The sequence below is a fragment of the Miniopterus natalensis genome, chromosome 1 (assembly GCF_054644295.1).
Source record: "Miniopterus natalensis isolate mMinNat1 chromosome 1, mMinNat1.hap1, whole genome shotgun sequence".
NCBI classification, from domain to species: Eukaryota; Metazoa; Chordata; class Mammalia; order Chiroptera; family Miniopteridae; genus Miniopterus; species Miniopterus natalensis.
This window is the reverse complement of record NC_142081.1, coordinates 68,249,590-68,261,842: the sequence shown is the minus strand read 5'-3', so window position 1 is coordinate 68,261,842 and position 12,253 is coordinate 68,249,590. Positions and strand designations below refer to the sequence as shown.

At 44.6% G+C, this 12,253-nt stretch overlaps 1 protein-coding gene across 1 annotated transcript in view; it reads right to left on the bottom strand.

Annotated features, from left to right (window-relative positions):
• LOC107531685 (T cell receptor alpha chain MC.7.G5-like) overlaps positions 1–12,253 on the bottom strand; it is a 246,975-nt gene that overhangs the window by 43,766 nt on the left and 190,956 nt on the right. The window contains exon 3 of the mRNA XM_087815060.1: positions 6,987–7,040. Within this exon, the coding sequence (XP_087671186.1) occupies positions 6,987–7,040 (54 nt within the window). The remainder of the gene's footprint in view (positions 1–6,986; positions 7,041–12,253) is intronic.

The following is a 12,253-nucleotide window of genomic DNA, read 5'->3' as shown; positions in this document are numbered from 1 at the left end:
TCCACATGAGGGGCAGGAACAGCAGCCACAAAAAGATACTCAGAATCTGTTTCTCTCTTCCTAATTAGGCTGTCAATCTGTTGAGCTAATAAATTGAACGAAGTGTCTTAATCTCTCCCAAGGAAAGGAGTCATATAAATGCAAAATAGCAGCAGCTATAAGTCACGTGGCTTGTTGGATATCTTTCCTTTGTGTGAAGAGATGTTGAATAGAAGGAAAACTTTCTGGGTGGGGAGGAGACAGACTGGAAAAACAACAGCATTTGTTTTCATTAGGCTGAGCCTATACAGCACAAAGTAAAACAGATCTGGCAATTATTTAGGTAACGTGACAGTCAGTTCAGGCAACTTAGAGCACAAAGAAGGTTTTTCAAGGAAGTGCCTGAATAATACCTGGATCAGCTACTGACAGTAATCACATTAACTGGATTGTGCTGTGTAGACACAAACTAATAATTGTGCCCAGTATGGTTCTTCTGAAAGGGTTACATTTTATAAACTTAACATTAAAACTGGCCCAATGTTTATACCCACCCTCTTTGTTTTGGCACTGCAATTGACATTTCCCATTTCCCTTACTGCACGGGTCTTACTACATGTTTAGAGCCAGGAAGGTAAGAGTGACCTTCTCCCTGGAGAGTCTTATCAGGTTAACACATGGAAGCTCATTTAAAAATTCTTATTAGCTGTTGGGGATGTGAGAGCTGGCTCTTATAGATTAAGGGCCGTTTCTCAAGTGGCAAAGGACTTACGGGGAATAACGGTGAGTCTTGTTCCAGTCCCAAAGACAAGCTTGTTTGTCCCAGATATTGGCACAGTGTTTCTGCCCAGTACAAAAACACTTTGCTCTGCTATACTTTCTTCCTCTATAGAGCTCACCAGGGGTATGCTATACATATCCTCTAGAAAATGCTGTCGTCTATGTTTCTTAACAAAAAAAATCCAAATCACTAACAGTCTCTCCTCCCCATTTTTTCCCTCCCAAAAAGCTTGCCATTTTCGTGCTTGAAAGACAGTTCTTAAGGAATTCTAGTGGCTACAGGGGTGGTTTCTACTCTAGTCTCCTATTCTGTAAAGTTACCTTTATTTTTTGTGAACCTCTCACATTTGAAGTTTTTATTTCTCCCAAGTCAGCCAAACTGATATTCTCTCAGTCTTAGCTTAGAACTTCCAGACCCACCTCACCTCAAGTCTTGCCCCTCGCTGAAACCAAATGGGTTGGAAAAGACACATTCTACTAACTTTTATAAAAGGAAAATAAAACTTAAAAATAACAGTATTTGGTTAGAGGTTGAAAAGGCACAGATTGAAGTTGAAAAAAAGCATAGATGGCAATTGTGGCTTAGTCAGCAACATTCAAACCTACCTGGTTTTACTTGAAATATTGGCCCCTCCCCAAAGGTGAATTTTCCGATGATTCCAGAACTACACTCTAATGCTGCACCTTACAAAAACTTCAAAAAGAGATAATTCCCCCCCGATTTCCCTCCAGCAACCTGCTAATAACTAATATTTATTGAAGGCCTACTATGCAAAGCCCTTTACAGGTATAAACTCTTTTAATCTCACAACAATTCAGTGAGCTAGGTACTATTATTATGCCCATTTTACAGATGAGAAAAACGAGGCATGAAGAAATTAGGTAACCTGCTTAATGTCATACATCTAGTAAGGAGCACAGTTGGGGTTTGCCCAGGTATTAGATTTCAAAATTTGTGTTCTTAACCATTATGTTATACTTTTTAATAGGATTCTTTTTTCTAATTTGGGTTCTCCTTTAAAATGTGTCTACCAATAACACTGACAAAACAGTTAGCTCACTGACCCTAATAAATATACTCTGAGCTGGTTCTCCTGAAAGACTTACATTTCATAAACTTAATATTAAAACTGGTTTAATATTTATACCCACTCTCATCAGTTTGGCACTGCAATTGACATTTCCCATTTTTTCTCTTACAACCCGTGTCTTACATTTAGAGTGGCAAAGGTAAGGGTGACCTTCTCCCTAGAGAGGCTTATCAGATTAACAGGAGGAAACTCGTTTAGAAATTCATTAATGCCTTTGTCAGAGATGTCTTTCTCAAAGCCCCTTGGATTCCCTGCACAACTTCCCTTCCTCTCCCTGAGCTTCACCAAGCCTGCAGCTCCAGAGGTATCCCCAGTCAAAGCCAAGCAAACACTGCTGAGAACACAGTCTGGTTGCACAGAGCACAATTTTGAATCTTTAAGATGCTTCTGGAAATTCCTGGAGAGAACTCAGGGGAGACAGACCAGAATTAGGATGGAACCCACTCCTTTCCTGTTACTTCTAGCAAATCCACCAAGGCTGTGAGCCAATGAGGACTGAGAGATGCATGAATTACATGGTAAATTTGGGTCATTCTGGATAATCCATGCTGGCGAGACGTTCTCTTGGGAGGTCACTGGGATGCACCTTAGTCCTGGGAGTTCCCAGCAGCACTCGACTTATCTCTGATTAGGGTGCCAGGGAACAGTATTTACCAGGGGCCCATGGTAAGGTTGGCACATATGGACTAAGGAAGCCATAATACTGATGCATATTCTCGCCTTCTCTAATTTCCAGTGCTCCCTGATGGCCTTTTTTTGGAGTGGGCCCACCTGCTTGCTCTGTGAGAAAACAGTCTCATACTCTAACTGTCTTCCTCCCATGCACTGTGGACCCCTCCACCTAGTTATTTTGATTGAAGGATAAGCAGGGGTTCTGCTTGGGTGGACAGGAGAAAAACACTACCCATAACTGCACATTTTAAACATTTGGGCTTCAAAAGAAGACAGTTTCTGAGATATTTCAAACTGCATAGATAGGTTTGAGAATTAATTTGAAGACTCACTTGGTTTTACTGCCAGTCTTGTCCCCAGTCCCCAAATCAGCTTAAAGTTGTTGCCAGTATTACACAGTCACAGAAAGCTTTACGGAAACCGACCAGGCCAATGTGTACCAGGAAATCCCTTTCAATCCCCAAATCCAGAGGCGTGCTCCTGCAGCTGGGGCCCTGGTCAAAGAGCCATCGTGGTGCATTCACAGAGTGGTTGGAATGGAAATGCTTTTCTGAGGTTAAATAGTTCATCCCTCCACCTCGAGACTGAGCTGCCCCTGACCAGGCCAGCAAGGAGTGGCTCAATCCTGACAAAGCCCCTGAAGACGGGCTCTCCCACTCCTCATGTTCAACACAACTAGACTTTCTGACCCTAACGGTTAAGACAAAAAGGACAAGGAATCTGGTTTTCTCCAATTCATTTGTTCCTGTGCCAATTATATGTGTGCCCACTTTCCCATGTACATATAGCATGTATAAACACTGTATGATCATTAGAATTAGTGATCAGAATGAACAACAAATAAAACTCGGTGGAGAAAACAGCCCCGAAATGAAACTCAGTGCCATGCTACCTTTAGAAATGAGAGCATTCATTATGGATTCAGCAGAGATACTCACGAGGTTTGACCATTAACCTTGTTCCCCCTCCAAATGTGAGCACGTAGCCTGCATTATTATTCACACAGTGATCTTCAGCTCAGCAAAAACCTTCTAGAAACCGAACTAGGTTTTCCCTAAAGATCCTCTGGAAGGAGCAATACAGTGAACACAGAGAATATTAAGTAATTGTCACAGTAATAACCTGGCACAGAATCCTAGCACCAACTTGGATTTCAGGACTGTTTCTACATTGGAGAAATGAAGGCTATTCTTTCTGAATACCCTAAAGAAGGAGTTTCCCTGCACAAGCCCAGGATGCTGGCTCCCAAAATCTTAGCCCTTCCTCTGGTGTTTTAGATAATAATTCTCCAGGGGTTCTGAAGATTATATACCTTATTTGGACAAAATAGGAATAGCTCATGTTCATGGCACCAAAGCCAAAACTGCCAGAGGCACTGTCATCACAGTGGGAGAGACTGAGGGCAGCGGCCCCTGCCCACCTGGCAAGAGGGGTCAGAGTGTTGGTTCACCCATTGAGGGTACTGGGGCCAGACACCTCTGACCGAGGTCCAGCTTCTGGAACATCTAAGAGGAGTCCCACCTTTTCTCACTCCACAGAACTAGAGGCAGTGGCAGGCACTGGTCAGCCCTGGAATTAGCCCCTGACTCCAAATTCAGACCTTCCCATCTGCTGCTTAGACAGTCACCAGGAAAAAGATGCTCACCACTTTCTGTCTTTGTCCTAGGAGACAATTTTCATCCTCATTGTCCCTTTCCTGGGAGATAACACAACTCGGGGACTAACCTGAAATCATTCTCTTACAGGTAGCTTCTCCTATCCTGGCTAAGGGAGCTTTTGGAGCCTCTCTCAATTTTGAGGTAACTTGAAGGAAAATCTGAGGAGGACACTCCCTGGGCCCCGCTGCCAAGTGTACAGCAGGATCTCTCCCCATCCCACCCCAGATGCCTGAGGACCAGGGGCTTCACCACCAACAATCAGGAATGGACCTTCCAGAGGGAAAACAAGGGACAGGCAGGCTATATGGCAGCTCAGACACGTCCTGCTTGGAATTGGTCAGTGTTCCTCTTCTAGAGATTGTCTTCCTATGGGCAGATCCCTTCTTCCCAGGCCGGCTGCAGAAGCATCTCCTTCCTTCCTACTCTGCTATTTGCCTCTTCGCCATGCCTTATTAATTTTTGAAAAGGGCGTATAATTTCTCAAATTCTCTCTACAAAATTAAGCCTGGTGACACCTGTGTTTGATCTCCTGGCTAAGAAAAAATTTGTTTCACATACGCAAACCTGTTTTCGGTGGGGAGTCCATGGTGTCTGATTTATGTAGATTAGGTACTGGCGTGGGCATGGGTAGGCATTCAGGGGAAGTATGCGTCCAGTTTGCCTGGGGCAGAGCATTTGTGAAAGGAATAGCTGGAAATAAATTTGGAGAACAGAAAGGGTCCAGATGTTAGAGAGCCTTAAGTGACAGGCTAAGAAGTGGACATGATGGTTTCTCAAAATATGAGTGCCCAGCTGAAACCGGACAGGGGAGAGAGGCATGCAGAGGGGTAGGGGAGCGAGTGAAAAATGTGGAATGATAATACAGTTTTAGAATAGTAAAGAATACAGCATTCCTATATTTAGAAGAGTCTCTCAAGGTCTTTAGCTAATAAATATCTTTCTAATGATAATACAATTCTTATGAAATTGGTGGTAAGTGCATCCTCAGAGCTTTCCTTCACCCTTCCTGTCCAGAGTTCGGGGACCCAGGATTGCTACTTCAGATAGCAGTCATTTTTGCTTCCACAGGTTATAACGAGTATTTCCCTTATTTTACCTTTCCTTGGCCCTCAAACACCAACAATGTTTACAATAAAGCCCGTCTTTCCTATGATACTCACTTGTTAGAACCTGCAGCCTGGTTCCTGCTCCAAAGACATATTTGTAGTTTCCTGAGGTGTCACAGTGTTACGTGGCTCTACATAAACCAATGCAATGTCACCAATTTCTTGGAATAGCTTTGCTGTCAATTAGTAGGACCCATATGCTCTTTTCCTGTTGGAAGGTCTTAACCTCATGTTTTTCTAAAAGGAATTTATTTGGGATAATATCTCAGCTCTTATAGAAAGTCTTTACTGCTTTGATTAGGTTTGAGTTTGCCAAACTTCCTCAATCTCAGGCTATGTTTATCTTAAGTGTGTTTAAGTAAAGAGGCTGTTTTAACAAACATATCAGGATTTAAATATCTAAATCATCATTGAATCTTCGAGGCACTCCTTTTAGAGGCTCTGTATGAGTCATTTTATGAGCCACACAAACACACCAAGGATGTTATTTTATAGTAGTACCTCATTTTGGAACCAAAAAATAGTAACTAGTTTGAGTCCCTCCTTTATTTATAAGTCATGGCTCTGAAAGATTTTTGGTTTTTAACAAAAGTGAAATCAGCCTCCAAAAGATCAAACCATTATAGATGCTACAAAAGAGGGCAGAATCAAAGAGGGGGTGAGCAGTGGGCCGTGAGTTGGACTAAATCTTGAGTCACTTTAAGCTGGGCCGCTCATTTAATTGTATAAACTCTATTTGTTAACAAATCAGCCTATTACCTTATTGTCACACCTCGTTCAGGCACAGAGGACTGTTGATGAAATACTACTGAAATGTGAGATGGCAGGCATTTCTGCAAATAGTGTGCCTGCAAGGGAAGCACCCCAGTTCCTATCATTCTAACAGGAAAAAAAAAGCAAAAACAAAAGCACTGAACTCTGCAAGTGTGGAGATAGCCTGTAAATTTTCAGTATTGCTTTCTATAATTCAGCTCTATTACCCTCTCCCTGACAGCTTCACAACTCGGAAACACATTCTGCTTTCGCATAGATAACTCAGTGGAGGTGGGGAGCCTTCCAAGGCTCCAGTATCCTGTTCCTCCCATAGGGCCGACTGGGCAAGCCGAGGTAAAGGGGTGAAGCCTGCGTGGGGAACTACTTTGTCCCTGGGGCGAAGAACAGGGCTGTCTTCTCTCCAGAGAAAGTTTTATTGTTCCACCATTCTCCCAGGAAGGAAAGTCATGAGAAGCTTATAGCTCCTGCTGCCCTCTCCTCACCCGCGTCCTCAGTCCACTTGCTGGGTTTTCCAGTTTTACCAGATGACATGGGCATAAATTCAGCTGGATCCTTATCACTTATCTGTTAAAGACACGCTTCCTTGGCTACACTCTGCTGCTCTGGTAGCATCCCTTTTCATTGGTTTGTTTTTGTCTCTGTCATAAAGCTTTTCTTCGTCTTATCTCTACCTCTTTCCCAAAGCTTCCACGTGCTTCGTGGATCTTCGAGAAACACTGATTGTGGTATTAATACAATTTATCAAACTGCCCTTAGACCTGATAACCAAATCCAGCCTCCAGGGAAACAGGTATTCATATCTTGCTTACACATCCGACATAGTTAACAAGCTCATGCTCAACCGATCAATTAAGTTCAGCTGTGTCTCAACAGGTCCCATTGGATTTCTTTCCAGAAAGAATAAATTATTAACCACAAGAACTCACCGGGTGTGACCAACAGGGAGGTGCCTTTGCCAAAGGTGAGTGCGTACCCGGTGCCTGAGTTCCACAGTGCATTTTCCCTAAACAAAAACCCCCTCACAATAGCCACTCTGCCTCTCCTCTCGTGTGAGCCTCTATTAAATCTAATGTCTAAAAACCAATCACACAGCAATACACAGACAGGGATCACCTAGGGCCCTCTTCCATGAGACCATTGCTGAGGTCACCCACTCACCATGGTGAGTTGGGCAGTCACTCCTGAGAAGTGTCATCCTGGGGAGGGGACTGGGTTAAATGTTGAGTTTTCCTATGTCCAGCAGAGGGAAGTGCCCGTCTGGACTGAGGACAGCCTGGAGCATGACCAGGAGCAATTCTGGGGGCTCATAGAAGGGCAAAAGCATACCACTGAGAGTGGTCGGTAAATTTCTTTTCATTCACTCTGGTTTGTACTTTAGTTGCGTTCACTGATTAGTTTTTGAAACCCCAGCACTTACTTTCTTTAACAGAGAGTTTAGTGCCTTTTCCAAAAGTGAGCTTTCCTTGGATGCCTTCATAATTCACACAGTCATATGAGGTCTTACAATAATCAGTGGGTGGGAAGGACTGAGGGAAAGGCTGAGCAAGGGGGGTCTCACCTGCCCCTCTGGTGGAAGTCTCAGCACCTTGCAACCTCAGCCCCCAGCTCCTTGCTAGAGTTAGGACATTTCTCTAAAAATAACAGCCGGCTGTGCAGATAGATCTGAGCTTGATCTTAAACCACGAGTTTTGCTCCCAGAACACTGGGTTCTGATAGCTTGCCCATGCCTGAGACACATGGGACAACTGCAAGGTCAGGCAGGGACATGCCACCTAACATAGGTGGTCAACATTAGGGGATCAGGGACCATGCCACTTTTAGAGGCACAGTCCTTAAAAAGAGCAACAACAACACCACAAATCCAACAAAAAACAAACATCCCCAAAACACAACAAAATCACTGATTGTTCTCCTCTTGGAGAGGAGGGCTTCTTATTGAGAAAAAACTGACTTCTGAGTTGTTGGGTCTTTTAGCTCTGTCTTATTGCAGAATATGGGCTTTGCATATTGTCATCAAAATTTCTATATATCCAGAACCAATGAAGAAGCCAGTGAAAATGACCTAATTCTTAGGATTGCCAGAATTCATCAACTAACAGACACCCACCAGCTCAGGCACAAAGAAACTAGGTGCACCAATCCTCTTGGGAGTGGCAGTGTCTGAATCCCATTAAATCTACACAGAGTAGCTCTGCCACTTGTTCAGGCCAGCTTTTGAGATTCGCCCACTCCCATCACTTACTTGGTTTTACTGTCAGTCTGGTCCCTGCTCCAAAGCGTAGGTCGTTGTTATTATTGTCACAGTAGTACACCCTCTAACAAAAACCTCCTGGGGACACCTTGCAGTCAGGTTCACAGTGTGGCAGAGACAAGGGGGAGAAGCATCAACTAATAACAAAACACAACACCCCATTGTCCCTTTTCTACAGAAATGGGGCCCTTTTGTCATACTTCTAGGCTGTAGAAGTGGATACTTCGCAACACAGTTAGCACAGCTAATCTAGACCCTAACTGGCACTGAGAGACATATAATCAGCTTTCAAACAGGTTCCTGGGCTGCTTATAAAACCATGACACAAATAAGTCATGCCAAACACACCGTTTTTCTTCACACACCACATGTATGAGGCCCTGCCTGGTGGCATGCTCCAGAATTTCTTTAATTTGCATCTTAATTGTGGGTTCAAAACACCCAAACCACTCACTTATATAATTTCATGTTAATTATCATGCAATCATTTTGTAATTGGTAAATAAGGAAACATGGCAGTGCTTTGAGGGAGGGTGGCATTTGGTTATGTTTTTAGAGGGTCAAGGGTTTGCTTTTACTCCACCAAGGGTCTAACCAAACGGTTCCTCTCAGAGGTTGAGTGCGGATAGGATGTTAAGCAAGTTTCCTGAGAGTCTCTACAACATTGGGTCACTGCAGTCCATTTCCTGCCATTTATACATATCACCCCTGAAAAGTTATCAGAATAAGCAGGACTCTCTTCTCTGTTTGAGAACAATTTTCATTCTGCTGTCCAACGTGACAAAGTCCGGATGATAAATTAATTCCCAAACCCACTGTTCCAAAGGAAACACACAGAGTACTGACGACTGAAGAAGCTGAAGAGGCAGAGAGAGGCCTGTTTCCACGGGTGGAAAGGAAAGCCTCAGTAACAAAGAGAAATGACACAAATTCTGATTGAACGCACTGAGGTGTCCTCAGTGAGCCCACCTCCCACTGTAGGGGGGGGAAGGACTCCATCCAGCCAGGACAACCACTTTGTACTGTACCCCCTGTTTTAAAGGAACACACAGTGAAGCTACATTATGGTTCCTATTACCTACCAAGGGTGACCTGAAGTCTCGTTCCAGTTCCAAAGACGAGGTTCCTGGCACCGCCCGTGGTTACACAGTGAGATGCTCCCTAACAGAAACCTGTTGCTTGAATTTCTGGTCTCCACCCTCCACTCCCTTACTCAGAGCTCTCTCCCATGACCTCCTCCCAGGTGGGCAGCCTGGGCGAGCCCTCAGGGACCCACTTTCATCGCCCCAGTGCTGCAGTATTAAGCCCTACGAGGGCAGCAGGGCTCTGGCCAGTAACGTGCTTGGCTGGCACTGCTTGTTAGTGACCCTTTTTGACTTCATCTAATCATGAGGTGCTGGCTAGCTGATTAAGGCCAAGGAGTTGTCAAGTTCATCTCTGCAGACGTTGGGAAGTGAGCTCTTTGTTCTTCGCTTTCTGGGTTTTGTGTTAATATTAATGGATCTCTCTTGTCAGACTTGATGAGTGATGGGCCTCAGAAAGCAAATGATTAATAACTGTTCTGATTTAAGGTCCCTAAATCAGGCAGAGAAGAGGGCATGAGGACAGAAAAGAAGAAACAATCAAACCTCTATCTATCCCACCATCCCCACCACTCCTGTGAAGGCCATTGTCACTGCAAAGGTGGCCTGCATACGTTTGTGCCCCATCCTAAAGGTACCCTTTGTCTGCTGGAGCCCAGAATTCCCAGTAATGGCCTTCTAGTCAAATACAGTCACAAAAGCACCCAGAAGTCCTCTGAAACACAGACTGTATCACCTCCCTCATCTGCATCACTCAAAACCTACTGTGTGCTTAGGATTGTGCTGGCGACGGCAGTGGTACCAGAGGCTCATCAGCAGGGTTTAGAAATGTCCCCATGGGGACTGCATTTAGATCCCCATGTCCCCGGCAGAAACACTTACGGGGCTGGATGACGAGCTGGGTCCCTCTCCCGAAGGTGGGTAGGTTAGCACCTCCTGTATTCACACCCTGGGACAACCCTTTGCATAAATCTCTCTGCCAGATACCCAGGCCCCAAACTCCTCAGCATCTCTACAGCGACTCTCAAGCCCACGAGTACCAGGGAGAGCTCACATCCCTGGCTGGGGCTGCCGGTCATTTTTGTCCCTCTCTTGTTGTGTCATGAAAGCTTAAAACACACATAACCGAGGCAAGGGCCCAGAGATTGCCACCACACAGCTTCCAACGGCATCACCGCTGACTTCTTCAGGACAGTGACCATGACCACAAAGCTCTCCCCCATCACATAGGGAGGGTGGGTAGGACGGAGGCCCTTAGTCACAAATATTTAAAGGGCATAAAAAGGCGATATGGTTTGTATATCTGGAATGCGAACAGGACAAGCCAAACATCAGATCAGAACACATAATAGGAAAACACACAGAGATCTCACTTTCCTCTCAGACTTACTGGGCCTCACTGCTAAACGGGTCCCGGTCCCGAAAGTCAGCTTGTTTCCACTGCCACTGTACCCACTGCTGTCAGCAGCTTTACAGAAACAGGGCAGACACCTGTCACCAGTGTCACCTCACCAACCCGTCTGCCCTGCTTTTTCCTGACACTGATCCAGAAATGTCCTCAGCCAGGCAGCGTGCATCTTTTCTCACATCTCTCTAAGTCACAAGCTTTCTAAGTCACGATCTCTAAGTTCAAGAACACAGACTAAGGTCTCCATCTTAAGAGTTGAGACAGCCCAACAGCAAACAATGTGGTCCACAGAGATGCTGACATTAAAATTTTTTTAAAAATTCCATTTTGAAGCTGTGGGTCACACCAGTTAACTGGTGTGATGAACTCTCTCAAAGGCAATACACGGAAATTTGTAAGTGAATCACACTAATAAAGTGCTTGTGTTGCACCTGAAATTTACTTTTTCTTTCTTCAGAATCAAATACTTCTAAACCAGAAAGGGTCTATTCAGTATACAATGAAACTTGAGTTGCGATTAGGGCGGGCCAGATGCATTTTATACTCACGAGGTTGGACTCTCAAAATGGTCCCTGAGCCAAAGATCAGCTTGTTTCCGAAATTCACACAGCATCAAACTCCTCTACAAAAACAGCGTGTGGCTGTGGTTGGGTGTGGGGTGGAGTGGGGGCGAGTGACTTGGCCCTGGAAACAGAAGCCTGCTCCATTTTGCATTTAGAACCTGCTGGTATTTGGCCAAGAAGCCAAAGACATTGTAATAACTGCAGAAACTTCTAAATGTGAAAAGGTTGGTTGTGCATGGAATTTGGCTTATGTTTGCACTTTGCTTCTTGGACTAGGATAAATGCTACAACTTTTCTCTTGAAGGACTACTTCAAAAGTTTAGTGTATCTATTCTTTAGGACTTTTCTAGCCCTTTAGCCAAATTTTCTTTCATCTCATTAATCCTGATCATACCCCCACCTGGTCCAAACAATTCTACTCTGCTGTGATGTCCTCCAATATCAAAACCAACTACCCACCACTAAAAATTTCTGAAAGTGCTGCTTGGAAACGAACACATTTTTAGCTGGTTTCCACATATTTTCAAGCACTTGGGGCTCAAGTTGGTTTAGAGTCACTCTGGGTAAAGAGGTCTTACACAACAGTTGCTGTTAGTGGCACAGGAGTGTGACATTTCCCCTGGGTGTATTCTGTTTTCACCTGGACAGTTTCCTACACACTTCCAGCTCTATGGCAGCTGTGGCACGCAGCAGAATGACCATGACTGGGTCCCCGGATCCCACAGCTCAGGTTTGCTACCGCCTTGCTTTGTAACTCCAGGACAGCCTGAGCTCCCTGTCCCTAGATACAGACTGAGGAGAGCACCATTTTCCTATTCTGTCCAGAGAGAGGAGAAGAAACAGGCTTTGCTATCTAAGGGCGCTTTAGCCAGCCTAGCTGGGAGGTGCT